Source organism: Haplochromis burtoni, unplaced genomic scaffold, assembly GCF_018398535.1.
Source record: "Haplochromis burtoni strain Fernald_Lab_line unplaced genomic scaffold, NCSU_Asbu1 Contig_1426, whole genome shotgun sequence".
Lineage (NCBI taxonomy): Eukaryota > Metazoa > Chordata > Actinopteri > Cichliformes > Cichlidae > Haplochromis > Haplochromis burtoni.
Window position 1 is genome coordinate 19,708 of NW_024583787.1, and position 16,855 is coordinate 36,562.

The 16,855-nt window shown below is 37.8% G+C and overlaps 2 protein-coding genes across 2 annotated transcripts in view; both read right to left on the reverse strand.

The window, feature by feature from the left end:
• Positions 1–584: 584 nt before the first annotated feature.
• LOC102307550 (hepatic lectin) lies at positions 585–7,181 on the reverse strand. The gene is made up of 7 exons (XM_005952368.3): positions 7,055–7,181; positions 6,580–6,702; positions 3,835–3,912; positions 3,274–3,333; positions 3,016–3,164; positions 2,755–2,879; positions 585–2,666 (listed from the first exon to the last, which is right to left on the reverse strand). Exons 1-7 carry the CDS (start codon positions 7,080–7,082, stop codon positions 2,492–2,494), a joined length of 738 nt encoding a protein of 245 aa, XP_005952430.2. The 5' UTR covers positions 7,083–7,181; the 3' UTR covers positions 585–2,491.
• Positions 7,182–11,788: 4,607 nt separating this feature from the next.
• The window catches only part of LOC121813297 (C-type lectin domain family 10 member A-like), a 10,837-nt gene continuing 5,770 nt past the window's right edge, over positions 11,789–16,855 (reverse strand). Inside the window, exons 5-9 of the mRNA XM_042216974.1 lie at positions 13,622–13,700; positions 13,061–13,120; positions 12,803–12,951; positions 12,542–12,666; positions 11,789–12,453 (exon numbers count right to left, since the gene is read on the reverse strand). Coding sequence (XP_042072908.1) covers positions 12,279–12,453; positions 12,542–12,666; positions 12,803–12,951; positions 13,061–13,120; positions 13,622–13,700 — 588 coding nt within the window. The 3' untranslated portion in view covers positions 11,789–12,278. The remainder of the gene's footprint in view (positions 12,454–12,541; positions 12,667–12,802; positions 12,952–13,060; positions 13,121–13,621; positions 13,701–16,855) is intronic.

The following is a 16,855-nucleotide window of genomic DNA, read 5'->3' on the forward strand; positions in this document are numbered from 1 at the left end:
GAAGTCTAAAAGTAATCAAAAGCTATATAAAGGTACTTTTGACTTTTTGTTATGTAGATGACCTTCCTGATGCAACCCTACCATGTATCCGGCTTTGGTATCACCACAAGGACGCCACCAGCTTGTGATATCCTGAAGATTCTTTTTTTGTCATTTCTTCACCTTCTTCACATGTTTTGCATGTAATAAGCGCATATTCTGGCCTGTGAGACTCATTCAGACACTCAGACACCCAATATCATTAAAATGAAGACACAAGATACTCATTTTACATTTTTGCTTGTTTGTTCACTCTTTCCCAACATGCTTGCAACCGTGTCCCCTGTCTCTGCTATGATACCCGTCTCTCTTTGTATGTAATTTGCTGTTCCCATTAAGTCCAATCCCTGCCTTTATGAATTCTCGGCAGAGCTGAAGATTTGGCTCCCACATAGCCACGGGCCAATAATAACCAACATATGAAATTATCTGGGAGGCTAGTATAACGTCCTCAGCCTAGGGGTAATTTGGGCATAACAAGAAATGTGACCAGGAAGAGAGGACGCTCTGCCTATTCCTAAATAAAAACCAGTTAAACTAATCAATTAATCAATCAATATTTATTTCTATAGCACATTTAAAAAGGACAGTGTCCATGAAAGTGCTTCATATAAGGTAGCAAAGCAGATTACAACAAAAGGCAACAATAACAGTTTAAAACGATTACAGTGACAGTTAAACAGCACAAATGCAGACCAGGTGGAAGTCTGAACTAATTTGCTTCAAAGGCAAGATGGAACAAGTAAGGTTTAAGTGTGATTTGAACGATTGAATGGATTCTGACATGCAGACATTTATAGGAAGATTATTCCAGAGTTTAGGTGCGGCAATTGCAAAAGCTCGGTCCCCTCTAGTCTTTCGTCGGGGCCTTTGTTACACTAAGAGCAGTTGGTTAGAGGATCTGAGCGCTCTCTTGGGGCTATACACGTCAAGAAGGTCTGTTGGGTAACTGGGTGCCAAGTTATTTAAAATTTTAAAAGTATACAAAAGGATTTTGTATAGGGAACTGAGGACACTTGTTTGTCTAATTTGAGAGAGCTGTCAAGGACAACGTCAAGATTTCTAACGGTATAAGAGAGATGGCTGGCATGGGACCCCAGTGTATCAGTTAAACCCTTTTTCAGTACAAGCTTCAATGCATGAGAACGCTTCATTGGGCCATCGCTAGGTCTCATCTTAGAACCAGAAACACAACTCGATTTATATTCAATAACACAATGTTTGGCTAAGATTTTCACACAGAAACACTAAAAGCAATGAGCAGAACCACAGGCTGTTTATTGGGTGGTGGAGCCTAGGACAGAGGGGCGAGGTGGCTGTCATCTGGTAGTTCACAGCTTGCTGTACAACCAATTATCTAATCCTGGAACAGGAATGAATTCAACCCAACCACTCAGCAAGCCTTTGACTCGATCAAGACACACAAGGAGGGAACAGAGAGAAAAACCCACAACCATCCTCTGGTCGGAGGAGGCGGACACATGAACACACATGACCAACATGATGTTAGGTCATGACACCGGATGCAGTTGTACTGCGGGCCACCGTACATTTGACAGCCCTGCTCTAGGTACAAAACAAACACCCATCCATTATATATTCTGCAAAAAAAGAGTGATAAGGATAGTAAATAAAGTAAAGTAAATAAAGCCACTTCAAAAGAACCATCAAATCCTTTTTTGAAAATTAAATTTGGTATTCTTAAGTTTAAGATTTGGTTGACCTCAGAACTGCACAAATAATGCTTAAGGCCGCAAAAACATCTTTGCCTCACAACTTTCAGAACTTGTGCCATTTAAAACCAAATCATCTTAATTGTCCTTATTACTGGCTGTTCATCAAGCCAGTAATAAGGACAAATATAAAATACCAGCATTACAGTCACAGGAGTTAGTTTGTGGAAGAACTCTATAGAGGAATTTTAAAAAAAAAAGTACATCAATGCATAACTTCATACCTTTAAAAAAAACAACAAAAAAACAATAAATTCCATGAATATAGTCATTGAGAAGTCTCACTGTATTCTAATGAAGCCCTGTCTTCATTTTTGTTGATTAGAGCGAGAGTAACCCAAGCTGAAAGTATTCATTAGGATATGTGTTACAGAAATACACTTTCATATTAAACATGTACAACCAGAACTCAGTTTTTAAACAGAGAATAAAGTGTTTTTTTTATCAGAAGGCACAGAGATTTAGAAGCGTGTTAATAACAGTGTGTATAGCTCAAAGTAAAAATGTAGTTTGCCTTTTTAGTTTGTAAACTTATATTGTTTTATGTGTGTATTTTGCATGTGAATAGACTAGGATCAAATGGTGTAAATTTCATCCTACTACTTTTTGAGCATCTAAATTGAGTGGTACACACAGATATTCATGACCACTCAATATCTTTTACAATGCATTCTCTTGTTAGTTCAGTTATTTTTATATGTTTGAAATAAAACAGTCAGTCAATCTGTTTTTACCCATTTTTCGCATATGCTCTTATTAGGAGCTTTGCAAAACTTATCATACCAAGTCTTCAGGGGTTCTTCTCCTTCTTCTTCCCCCAGCCTTACACAATGCTCTCCATCAGGATTTTCATGAGTCCAGTTGTCCGGCTCATGGTCAGCCCAAAAAGACAAACTATTGGATGAAGGCCGAAAAGAAATGATCACGTTAACTTCCAAACAGCATATTGTAAATGGAAAAAAAATGTTTATGATAATCAAACCTTGTGTTTAGTGGTGAGCCATCCAACCACAACCATCTGCCCTCTTCCACTGCATCTGTCAGGCCAATCCAGAACATGTCTTCAAAGTTCTCCATTTTTCCATTCAATCTGGTTCTTAGAAAAATCTGAAAAGGAGATGTTTGAGTGTTATTGATATAACACTGATCTGTTTTGAGAGAAAGATCTTCTAAAGCACATTTTAAAATTTAAAGATGTGAAACAAATGAATGATGAATGAAATGAAAAGTATGCGATTTATACCTGCTCACACCAGTTATCTATCTTAACCAGGTCGCCTCCTTTAGCCCTACATTCATCTCTGCTCTCTGTCCAGGATGATTTATTGGTGGAGAAGTAATAACACTTTCCTCCATGTTCATCCCAGCCTTCATCACATGCACATGGCCCGTCTTTGAAGAATTACAGAAAAGACTTTAGTCAAGTGGAAAATATTGTACAATTCCAACTTTACAGTCATTAGTGGATATCAATTAGAGAAACACAAAATCCATAACTTACTTATATTCACTTTAGGAATTTCAGGACACGTGAGATGCTTATTGCTGCATGATTTTACTTCTATAAAAAAATAATATATATATATCATCTGATGTGTCTTTGATTTAAGAAAAGCAGTTTGAATGGTCACAGAATATATTCTATTAAGTTGTGTTACTAGGAAAGATTTGTTTCCCGTTTTGTTTGTTTGTGTGCATTAATGCAAAACTCAGTTGAAGAGGCTCCTGTCAGTCTGCTACTGTCAGCAGTATAAAAAGGAATTCACACAGGAAGAGACGAGCAGCTATGCAGAAATGAGAAATCACAGGTTTGGTATGGGGCTAGAAGTTAAATATATCTCAACTTTGAAATGAGCAACTAAAGCAACAACCAATGGCAGCAAAATATACAACTGAAAGACATGATGATATGCACTTAAATGCTTCTCTTACTTTAGTCTCACACTGCCCTAACAATGCCAAATAAGAAGAAGCACTAATGCTAGTTCCTCAAACAATAGTTAGGTTAAATACTATTTTCAAAACAGCTGAATAACATTGAATCTTTTAGAGTTTCTCTCACCCGTGAGAGTTTTCCTCAAAGCTGCATTCTCTTCATTCAGTGTTTGGAGATTTTTTCTGCTAAGCCAGTTTTCAACAGCTGATTTCATAACAAGAGAAAAGTAGTTAGAGTAACACTTTTTGGTTTCACTAAAATGGGACAAAGATTTGTCCTTTCAGATCTTCTCATGACAAGATTTTAAAACAATGCCTTTGAAGTAAAAAAATGGAGGAAAACATCAAGGGAACATTTCTTTTTTAAAGTCAAACTTATGTATATATATACACCTGTGCACACAATAGCTGAAACTGTTCATGAAAAAAAGACTGTCCCTTTTGGTTTGTTTATCTCGGTTTCAGATGTGTGTGTTGTTCGATTCAGGACATACACAAAAAAGCCTTGCACCAGCAATGAAGGGCAGAAAGGTCGAGTGTCTACTGCAGCAACCAAGTCATGGGAAAAATGAAAAATGGTAAAGACAAAGCAGGCCCAGCGATACAGGATGTGCCAGTAGCAGCATCATTTCCATCTCCTGTTTGGGCCCGCTTTGGAGTTAGTGCTACCTAAGATGATGGCAGTAAGAAATTGATTAATTAAAATCCAAAAGTGTGCAAGCACTGTGCATGTTGCTTATGCCAGCTGCAACAAGTCCAATATCTATAGAGATGTCACCCCAATGTCTCAACTTTTAAACAGTCTCTCAGTGAAAATGTAAAACAAAAGGACTGGCAGGTTTCATAGATAAAGATATTAGAGATGGACCGATCCGATATTAAGTATCGGTATCGGTCCGATACTGACCTAAATTACTGGATCGGATATCGGAGAAAAATAAAAAATGTAATCCGATCCATTAAATATCACGAAAGCACCTCACATACGCCGTAACTCACCTCAGAACGTTAGCACGTCGGAGCAGTATGCATCACGTGATAGAGCGGCTGTGGCATGCGGGACCTGTCGGTGGTCTGGATAGCATTTGGAGCTTCGCTAGCAACCTGGCATTTCATCTCCGACAAAGTTATCCCCGAGAGAAGTAAAGCAAGTGTGTAAGTCCATCTCTGAATTTTGTAAAGCATTCCTGCGTTAAGCTTAACGAGCGACTGCCTCTCGCTCTCCGGCTGCTACTTCAATCGTGAAACTGCTAATGATCAGCTGATCGGCTTTTCTGTCGCGAGTCTCTCTTGTTTGTTTTTGGTCCACTTTGCGCCAGAAAGAGGAAACCAGCGGCTGAACAACAGCAGCACGTTTAAGCTTGATAAGCTGTTGTTAAATTTATTTAATATTACTTTCTACACCAGGATCTGTTTTCTACGTAGCTGACAGCTGGTAACTGTGCAGGGGCGGATCTAGCAAAGTTTAGCCAGGGGGGCCGATAGGGCATTAACTGGGAAAAGGGGCACAAAGACATACTTTTCTTTCTTATTCTCATTTAAAATGTCTAGCTTTTAATAAATAATTATCTGACACCCAAAGTTTTAATTTGATGTAAAATGAATAGAAGTCAATTACTGTATATAGTGACTATTAAGTCTAATATATATACCCTAGTAAGCTATAGTACTTTTTCCTTTGGGAAGGTACCATCTGTGCAGTCTGCAATTTTGTTGAAGAAAGATGTTGAATCTATTTAATATTTCTTGAAAAATAATTGATTTCTGTGCATTTTTTTTCACACTGCATCAAATTAAGTGTTGATTACGTCGATTAAGCATCATGAGGTGGCGCGTGAGGGGTGGTTCCCTATTTTTTATTTATTTATTTTTGTTGTTGCTGGGAGTTGGAACCCTATTAGTTAGGTTGCTTAATATTTACGCTAAGTACTCTTTAAAATACCAGAATAGGGAGGATGGTGTAGGTTTAAGTTTATTAGATTGATCAGTATTGCTGAACTATGAAATATTTTTTTTGCTATACAGGTATAACAGAATAGCTTTAGTGTAGTTGTTGTTTTAAACTTGAGTATGACTTATCAAAATGCAGCAAGATATTTAAAAAACAGTTTTGTTGATTAAAAACACTATATCGGATTCATATCGGTATCGGCAGATATCCAAATTTATGATATCGGTATCGGTATCGGACATAAAAAAGTGGTATCGTGCCATCTCTAAAAGATATCCAGGCTTATGTCATAGTAGAGGTGACAGAGTGAGACAGAGTCAGTCATTTTAGTCATTATGTTTTGAACATGCAGAAAGGTCTTGAGGACGGCAGGATCATTGCATTTTTAGCATCAAGAAAAAACTGTCTTTTAGTTAAAACGCGATGGTGGATTATTAGTTATGCACTTGGATAATTTAAGTAAACCCTTTAAAAAAATTTGACAAACAAATGAAAAGCATTTTTAAAGCATCAGTGTCTCCAGTTTTACTTTAACCTAACTTTAACATAAGAATGTGACAATGACGTCCATTCCAGGCTGCTTCATTCTTTCAGTTTTGCATGACTACATGGCACGTCCTCAGTATACGTCCTTGCATTTTAAACACTATAAATGGTATATGAATGGCTTCTTATATTGCACTTTTCTACTCTGAGCACTCAAAGCACTTTACACAACTTCCCTCATTCACTCATTCATGCAAGCACTTTTTTCTTTCTTCTATGTATTTGGCAAGCAGACTGGAAGGATCGAACTACCAACCTTACGATTAGCAGATGACCTGTATACATGTCCTAATATATATTACCCGATACCAATACATCTACCGAATTGAACCAAAAAAACCATTCCACCCCTAGTGCACACACAAAAAAACTTACAGAGACGGTAAATAACAATGACAGCTGCTGCCAGGAGAACACTGAAAACGGACAGGGCTATTCTCTCTGAGGTGACCTTTGACCCTTTGGTTGATTTTGCATGTTGAGCGTCAGGAGCTTCATCTGATGAATCACATAAAGAAGACAGAAAGTGGACACATAATAAATGGTTCTAACAAAGTCTACGTAGTGTAGTTAAGGGCAAATAGAGAAACATTTAACTGTTTACGAATGTTCAGCCTTTGTCTGGTAAAGGCTGGTTTGTCTGGTTCATCAAGCTGCCAACTCTGAGAACCACAGTTAGATTAGACAAGACACATGTGAAATGTGCCACATTTTCAGATCCTCATTTTAATTCTGACTTGAAGTCTACTTTTATATATCAAGTTAGTTTATATATCAGTGTGGGTTTATTCCAGTTAACTTCAAACTGCTGGTTCTTCTCCTTACTGTTGAATTAACATAATATTCTTACCCTCTGTGCAGCTCTGTGGACTGTTCATCTTGCAGTCTTCAAGGTTCTGACTTCAGAATTAGTCCAGCTGTCTCTAAATCACAAAATCTAAATAACAAAAACTAAAACTATTTGTGCTTTTCTCATTTTTGTGATTTTTTTTTAGAGCAGTTGCAAGTAGCACCAAGTAGTTGTATGAGAAGCCTGAACAGAAGTCCATTAGGGAATTTTGTGAGCTAAGTTGTGTTTCTGATATGCTGTTAGTTAAGAGTGTTTTGTAGAGAAATGTAAATACTTATAAACTGCATATATTGAGCACTGCAGCAGTAGCAGGAGTGAGACGAGTGTTTGTGTTGAAATCCATTTTGGTTATTGGTTAGAAACATTGGTTCAATAATTGTTTTTTGTTTTCCTTTTATTGTCGCTTAGAGAACAGTAGGGATCACTGGATACTTTTATTTGTTGAGATGGCACTGCTAACCTCCAAAGCAGATAAACTGCTGCTTAGCATCTTCAGCTGTTCTGTGTTGCTAGCCTTTTCTGGGAGTGGCAGGAGTGAGGAGTTGTGCGTCATGTTATGTCGAGGGTACCCCTAGACCACTAGGCAAAGTAACACTTTCCTGTTCTAGGCAAACAGATAATTTGTTATTACATAAAATAAGCTTTAAAATCGTTTAATTCTTTTTATTTAGCAAGTGTAACTCGTGGCAAAACCTGCAACAGACAGCCCATCATGTCCATTTCAGGCTTTGCCTCTCCAAAGCATGAAAAGCACACACATGCAGAAGTTGCAGTAACAACAGATACAGATATTTTATTTCAAGGCAACATAAAAATAATCAGTGGAAAGTGATTAAACAGACATTATTAACACATTTACATATTAGCATCTACAGGACCTGGGAATGTACTTCATATGTTTTTTTTTTTATTCACTAGCAAATTCTTGGCTTTAAATATTCTCTCCCCCTGCTGGTAATGAAACTTCTGCATGCATATCCTTTCACATTTTGGGAAGGCAAAGCATTTTGAGCACACCCCACCTCCATTTTTGACCTATTTTTGATGGTTTGAAGTCAACAAGTCATTTATAGCAGCTTAAATTCCTGCCATAATTTTTTAAGTACCAGAAATCACTTTTAGCAAGCGATCACTTTTAGGCACTGGCACATGAAACAAGCATTCCTCAAGCTGCTGGGTAAGGTGCTCGTAGCTTTGCTCATTTGAGTCAGGGAAAAAAGTCCCTCGCATGAGTGCGGCTTGAACCGTGGTGTCCCAAGTGCACTGTCTCTCGATGAGGACGTGGTCCCCTGCGACCAACCCAAATGCATCAGTGACATCATCATCATCGTTGTTGTCATCGGCACCATTGGCAGTGTCGCCAACAACATCAGCAGCAGTAGGACCGAGGACTGTAGGACACAAAACGTGTGTCGGAAGGTGCAGCAAGTACATATGTAGGGGTTGTACTGTGCTGTACTGTCCCACGTGTGCAAGCTGGATCTAGGCAGGTAAGCATTGTAAGTTGGTAGGTAGGTGGATAGAGAGCAAGTGGTTTCAGGGACACAGAAGAACAAGATCAAGAACCTCATGGTGGGTCTGAATGACTCTTCTGTTTTGTTGCAGGTCAGACTGACCCATCTTAAAATTAAATAATCTAAATTAAGTACAAGAGCAAAACAAAGAGTCAAGGCCGCAATCAGTTGCAAAAGCACTAGAGTCTAAATGAATGTTGTCTCTGTTGTCATGAGTAAACGGACACTCGCCCTGCAACGCCTCTGTGTGTGTATCGGGTACTTGTCACCGTTTTATTTTCTGGAAGGCACCATGTGGTTGACTTGAGTACTGAACTCAGTCCTGTTGCGTCTCCAAAGACAACATCCCACCCCCAACAAAACTCACACGCAAACACCCAAATAGTGATAACACTTATACACCCACCCAAATCCATCAAGTGAATGCTGGTGTGATACACTTTTAATCTTGCAACCACGCAATTAAAACAGAGCTTTAAAGTCAACGTTTGGCATTACAGTCTTTGTTCTTCAACAAAGGCTGAACTCTCGTGAAACGCTTTCATGTTATTTCTTTAAGTAGTCTCCAGGACCAGTTCTCCAGGCTTCTTAAATGACATTCAAAGCGCTTCTTTATATGTTTGCTGTCATCTGTTACTTTAAATAAATTTGGTGATTTGCAGTACAAAATGCATAAATGGTCAAACTGACTGTAAAGTTTCATCCATTTATTTTACATTTTCAAAAGTTTTTATATTTTAACAGGTGAAAATATTTAATAATGAAATGTGTTAAAAGAATGTGAAACTATACAAGTCAAAGTTTTTGTGAACAAAGCGCCATCTGTAGATGACACTCTGCAATTGCATTAAAGTGACGTATGTACCGTGGAAAGTGCATACCAGTGGCAATTCTAGGTGGCTGTATCTGTGAACAGTAAACATTTTTCTTTTTAAAGAAAAGAATTCAAAGTGCCAAAAAAAGACGTGTTATCATATGTGTTGTGCAGTGATAGTGCAGCAGAAAATGTTAGCGGTAAAATCATGTGGATACAAGTACCAAATCAATTTTTACAACCATTCATCATACTCGTTTCATGAAATCCATTAGTCAGGATAAATTTAAAAAATGGCAACCATTTTCAAGATGGCCACCAAACGGTAAGAACATTTAGAGACAAATTCAACAAGACTGGGCTTTGTGAGTGTCTTCATCCTTAGTCTTGTAAAAGTTGAGTTTAGAAGTCTAAAAGTAATCAAAAGCTATATAAAGGTACTTTTGACTTTTTGTTATGTAGATGACCTTCCTGATGCAACCCTACCATGTATCCGGCTTTGGTATCACCACAAGGACGCCACCAGCTTGTGATATCCTGAAGATTCTTTTTTTGTCATTTCTTCACCTTCTTCACATGTTTTGCATGTAATAAGCGCATATTCTGGCCTGTGAGACTCATTCAGACACTCAGACACCCAATATCATTAAAATGAAGACACAAGATACTCATTTTACATTTTTGCTTGTTTGTTCACTCTTTCCCAACATGCTTGCAACCGTGTCCCCTGTCTCTGCTATGATACCCGTCTCTCTTTGTATGTAATTTGCTGTTCCCATTAAGTCCAATCCCTGCCTTTATGAATTCTCGGCAGAGCTGAAGATTTGGCTCCCACATAGCCACGGGCCAATAATAACCAACATATGAAATTATCTGGGAGGCTAGTATAACGTCCTCAGCCTAGGGGTAATTTGGGCATAACAAGAAATGTGACCAGGAAGAGAGGACGCTCTGCCTATTCCTAAATAAAAACCAGTTAAACTAATCAATTAATCAATCAATATTTATTTCTATAGCACATTTAAAAAGGACAGTGTCCATGAAAGTGCTTCATATAAGGTAGCAAAGCAGATTACAACAAAAGGCAACAATAACAGTTTAAAACGATTACAGTGACAGTTAAACAGCACAAATGCAGACCAGGTGGAAGTCTGAACTAATTTGCTTCAAAAGCTAGATGGAACAGCTGAGTTTTTAAGCATGATTTAACGATTGAATGGAATCTGACATGCGGACATCGATAGGAAGATTATTCCAGAGTTTGGGTGCGGCAATTGCAAAAGCTCGGTCCCCTCTAGTCTTTCGTCGGGGCCTTTGTTACACTAAGAGCAGTTGGTTAGAGGATCTGAGCGCTCTCTTGGGGCTATACACGTCAAGAAGGTCTGTTGGGTAACTGGGTGCCAAGTTATTTAAAATTTTAAAAGTATACAAAAGGATTTTGTATAGGGAACTGAGGACACTTGTTTGTCTAATTTGAGAGAGCTGTCAAGGACAACGTCAAGATTTCTAACGGTATAAGAGAGATGGCTGGCATGGGACCCCAGTGTATCAGTTAAACCCTTTTTCAGTACAAGCTTCAATGCATGAGAACGCTTCATTGGGCCATCGCTAGGTCTCATCTTAGAACCAGAAACACAACTCGATTTATATTCAATAACACAATGTTTGGCTAAGATTTTCACACAGAAACACTAAAAGCAATGAGCAGAACCACAGGCTGTTTATTGGGTGGTGGAGCCTAGGACAGAGGGGCGAGGTGGCTGTCATCTGGTAGTTCACAGCTTGCTGTACAACCAATTATCTAATCCTGGAACAGGAATGAATTCAACCCAACCACTCAGCAAGCCTTTGACTCGATCAAGACACACAAGGAGGGAACAGAGAGAAAAACCCACAACCATCCTCTGGTCGGAGGAGGCGGACACATGAACACACATGACCAACATGATGTTAGGTCATGACACCGGATGCAGTTGTACTGCGGGCCACCGTACATTTGACAGCCCTGCTCTAGGTACAAAACAAACACCCATCCATTATATATTCTGCAAAAAAAGAGTGATAAGGATAGTAAATAAAGTAAAGTAAATAAAGCCACTTCAAAAGAACCATCAAATCCTTTTTTGAAAATTAAATTTGGTATTCTTAAGTTTAAGATTTGGTTGACCTCAGAACTGCACAAATAATGCTTAAGGCCGCAAAAACATCTTTGCCTCACAACTTTCAGAACTTGTGCCATTTAAAACCAAATCATCTTAATTGTCCTTATTACTGGCTGTTCATCAAGCCAGTAATAAGGACAAATATAAAATACCAGCATTACAGTCACAGGAGTTAGTTTGTGGAAGAACTCTATAGAGGAATTTTAAAAAAAAAAGTACATCAATGCATAACTTCATACATTTAAAAAAAACAACAAAAAAACAATAAATTCCATGAATATAGTCATTGAGAAGTCTCACTGTATTCTAATGAAGCCCTGTCTTCATTTTTGTTGATTAGAGCGAGAGTAACCCAAGCTGAAAGTATTCATTAGGATATGTGTTACAGAAATACACTTTCATATTAAACATGTACAACCAGAACTCAGTTTTTAAACAGAGAATAAAGTGTTTTTTTTATCAGAAGGCACAGAGATTTAGAAGCGTGTTAATAACAGTGTGTATAGCTCAAAGTAAAAATGTAGTTTGCCTTTTTAGTTTGTAAACTTATATTGTTTTATGTGTGTATTTTGCATGTGAATAGACTAGGATCAAATGGTGTAAATTTCATCCTACTACTTTTTGAGCATCTAAATTGAGTGGTACACACAGATATTCATGACCACTCAATATCTTTTACAATGCATTCTCTTGTTAGTTCAGTTATTTTTATATGTTTGAAATAAAACAGTCAGTCAATCTGTTTTTACCCATTTTTCGCATATGCTCTTATTAGGAGCTTTGCAAAACTTATCATACCAAGTCTTCAGGGGTTCTTCTCCTTCTTCTTCCCCCAGCCTTACACAATGCTCTCCATCAGGATTTTCATGAGTCCAGTTGTCCGGCTCATGGTCAGCCCAAAAAGACAAACTATTGGATGAAGGCCGAAAAGAAATGATCACGTTAACTTCCAAACAGCATATTGTAAATGGAAAAAAAATGTTTATGATAATCAAACCTTGTGTTTAGTGGTGAGCCATCCAACCACAACCATCTGCCCTCTTCCACTGCATCTGTCAGGCCAATCCAGAACATGTCTTCAAAGTTCTCCATTTTTCCATTCAATCTGGTTCTTAGAAAAATCTGAAAAGGAGATGTTTGAGTGTTATTGATATAACACTGATCTGTTTTGAGAGAAAGATCTTCTAAAGCACATTTTAAAATTTAAAGATGTGAAACAAATGAATGATGAATGAAATGAAAAGTATGCGATTTATACCTGCTCACACCAGTTATCTATCTTAACCAGGTCGCCTCCTTTAGCCCTACATTCATCTCTGCTCTCTGTCCAGGATGATTTATTGGTGGAGAAGTAATAACACTTTCCTCCATGTTCATCCCAGCCTTCATCACATGCACATGGCCCGTCTTTGAAGAATTACAGAAAAGACTTTAGTCAAGTGGAAAATATTGTACAATTCCAACTTTACAGTCATTAGTGGATATCAATTAGAGAAACACAAAATCCATAACTTACTTATATTCACTTTAGGAATTTCAGGACACGTGAGATGCTTATTGCTGCATGATTTTACTTCTATAAAAAAATAATATATATATATCATCTGATGTGTCTTTGATTTAAGAAAAGCAGTTTGAATGGTCACAGAATATATTCTATTAAGTTGTGTTACTAGGAAAGATTTGTTTCCCGTTTTGTTTGTTTGTGTGCATTAATGCAAAACTCAGTTGAAGAGGCTCCTGTCAGTCTGCTACTGTCAGCAGTATAAAGAGGAATTCACACAGGAAGAGACGAGCAGCTATGCAGAAATGAGAAATCACAGGTTTGGTATGGGGCTAGAAGTTAAATATATCTCAACTTTGAAATGAGCAACTAAAGCAACAACCAATGGCAGCAAAATATACAACTGAAAGACATGATGATATGCACTTAAATGCTTCTCTTACTTTAGTCTCACACTGCCCTAACAATGTCAAATAAGAAGAAGCACTAATGCTAGTTCCTCAAACAATAGTTAGGTTAAATACTATTTTCAAAACAGCTGAATAACATTGAATCTTTTAGAGTTTCTCTCACCCGTGAGAGTTTTCCTCAAAGCTGCATTCTCTTCATTCAGTGTTTGGAGATTTTTTCTGCTAAGCCAGTTTTTCAACAGCTGATTTCATAACAAGAGAAAAGTAGTTAGAGTAACACTTTTTGGTTTCACTAAAATGGGACAAAGATTTGTCCTTTCAGATCTTCTCATGACAAGATTTTAAAACAATGCCTTTGAAGTAAAAAAATGGAGGAAAACATCAAGGGAACATTTCTTTTTTAAAGTCAAACTTATATATATATACACCTGTGCACACAATAGCTGAAACTGTTCATGAAAAAAAGACTGTCCCTTTTGGTTTGTTTATCTCGGTTTCAGATGTGTGTGTTGTTCGATTCAGGACATACACAAAAAAGCCTTGCACCAGCAATGAAGGGCAGAAAGGTCGAGTGTCTACTGCAGCAACCAAGTCATGGGAAAAATGAAAAATGGTAAAGACAAAGCAGGCCCAGCGATACAGGATGTGCCAGTAGCAGCATCATTTCCATCTCCTGTTTGGGCCCGCTTTGGAGTTAGTGCTACCTAAGATGATGGCAGTAAGAAATTGATTAATTAAAATCCAAAAGTGTGCAAGCACTGTGCATGTTGCTTATGCCAGCTGCAACAAGTCCAATATCTATAGAGATGTCACCCCAATGTCTCAACTTTTAAACAGTCTCTCAGTGAAAATGTAAAACAAAAGGACTGGCAGGTTTCATAGATAAAGATATTAGAGATGGACCGATCCGATATTACGTATCGGTATCGGTCCGATACTGACCTAAATTACTGGATCGGATATCGGAGAAAAATAAAAAATGTAATCCGATCCATTAAATATCACGAAAGCACCTCACAAAACTAACGCCGTAACTCACCTCAGAACGTTAGCACGTCGGAGCAGTATGCATCACGTGATAGAGCGGCTGTGGCATGCGGGACCTGTCGGTGGTCTGGATAGCATGTTGGAGCTTCGCTAGCAACCCTGGCATTTCATCTCCGACAAAGTTATCCCCGAGAGAAGTAAAGCAAGTGTGTAAGTCCATCTCTGAATTTTGTAAAGCATTCCTGCGTTAAGCTTAACGAGCGACTGCCTCTCGCTCTCCGGCTGCTACTTCAATCGTGAAACTGCTAATGATCAGCTGATCGGCTTTTCTGTCGCGAGTCTCTCTTGTTTGTTTTTGGTCCACTTTGCGCCAGAAAGAGGAAACCAGCGGCTGAACAACAGCAGCACGTTTAAGCTTGATAAGCTGTTGTTAGAATTTATTTAATATTACTTTCTACACCAGGATCTTTTCTACGTAGCTGACGAGCTGGTAACTGTGCAGGGGCGGATCTAGCAAAGTTTAGCCAGGGGGGCCGATAGGGCATTAACTGGGAAAAGGGGGCACAAAGACATACTTTTCTTTCTTATTCTCATTTAAAATGTCTAGCTTTTAATAAATAATTATCTGACACCCAAAGTTTTAATTTGATGTAAAATGAATAGAAGTCAATTACTGTATATAGTGACTATTAAGTCTAATATATATACCCTAGTAAGCTATAGTACTTTTTCCTTTGGGAAGGTACCATCTGTGCAGTCTGCAATTTTGTTGAAGAAAGATGTTGAATCTATTTAATATTTCTTGAAAAATAATTGATTTCTGTGCATTTTTTTTCACACTGCATCAAATTAAGTGTTGATTACGTCGATTAAGCATCATGAGGTGGCGCGTGAGGGGTGGTTCCCTATTTTTTATTTATTTATTTTTGTTGTTGCTGGGAGTTGGAACCCTATTAGTTAGGTTGCTTAATATTTACGCTAAGTACTCTTTAAAATACCAGAATAGGGAGGATGGTGTAGGTTAAGTTTATTAGATTGATCAGTATTGCTGAACTATGAAATATTTTTTTTGCTATACAGGTATAACAGAATAGCTTTAGTGTAGTTGTTGTTTTAAACTTGAGTATGAACTTAGCAAAATGCAGCAAGATATTTAAAAAACAGTTTTGTTGATTAAAAACACTATATCGGATTCATATCGGTATCGGCAGATATCCAAATTTATGATATCGGTATCGGTATCGGACATAAAAAAGTGGTATCGTGCCATCTCTAAAAGATATCCAGGCTTATGTCATAGTAGAGGTGACAGAGTGAGACAGAGTCAGTCATTTTAGTCATTATGTTTTGAACATGCAGAAAGGTCTTGAGGACGGCAGGATCATTGCATTTTTAGCATCAAGAAAAAACTGTCTTTTAGTTAAAACGCGATGGTGGATTATTAGTTATGCACTTGGATAATTTAAGTAAACCCTTTAAAAAAATTTGACAAACAAATGAAAAGCATTTTTAAAGCATCAGTGTCTCCAGTTTTACTTTAACCTAACTTTAACATAAGAATGTGACAATGACGTCCATTCCAGGCTGCTTCATTCTTTCAGTTTTGCATGACTACATGGCACGTCCTCAGTATACGTCCTTGCATTTTAAACACTATAAATGGTATATGAATGGCTTCTTATATTGCACTTTTCTACTCTGAGCACTCAAAGCACTTTACACAACTTCCCTCATTCACTCATTCATGCAAGCACTTTTTTCTTTCTTCTATGTATTTGGCAAGCAGACTGGAAGGATCGAACTACCAACCTTACGATTAGCAGATGACCTGTATACATGTCCTAATATATATTACCCGATACCAATACATTTACCGAATTGAACCAAAAAAAACATTCACCTAGTGCACACACAAAAAAACTTACAGAGACGGTAAATAACAATGACAGCTGCTGCCAGGAGAACACTGAAAACGGACAGGGCTATTCTCTCTGAGGTGACCTTTGACGCTTTGGTTGATTTTGCATGTTGAGCGTCAGGAGCTTCATCTGATGAATCACATAAAGAAGACAGAAAGTGGACACATAATAAATGGTTCTAACAAAGTCTACGTAGTGTAGTTAAGGGCAAATAGAGAAACATTTAACTCTTTACGAATGTTCAGCCTTTGTCTGGTAAAGGCTGGTTTGTCTGGTTCATCAAGCTGTCAACTCTGAGAACCACAGTTAGATTAGACAAGACACATGTGAAATGTGCCACATTTTCAGATCCTCATTCTAATTCTCACTTGAAGTCTACTTTTATATATCAAGTTAGTTTATATATCAGTGTGGGTTTATTCTAGTTAACTTCAAACTGCTGGTTCTACCCTTCTCCTTTCTGTTGAATTAACATAATATTCTTACCCTCG

Excerpts from the sequence above, each read along its gene's own strand:
- LOC102307550 (XM_005952368.3), bottom strand. The coding sequence starts at position 7,082 with ATGAACAGTCCACAGAGCTGCACAGAGG. Across the intron at positions 2,880-3,015 it reads TAGATAACTGGTGTGAGCAG|ATTTTTCTAAGAACCAGATT; the intron begins GTATAAATCGCA and ends TCTCCTTTTCAG. Across the intron at positions 2,667-2,754 it reads GGCTCACCACTAAACACAAG|TTTGTCTTTTTGGGCTGACC; the intron begins GTTTGATTATCA and ends TTCATCCAATAG.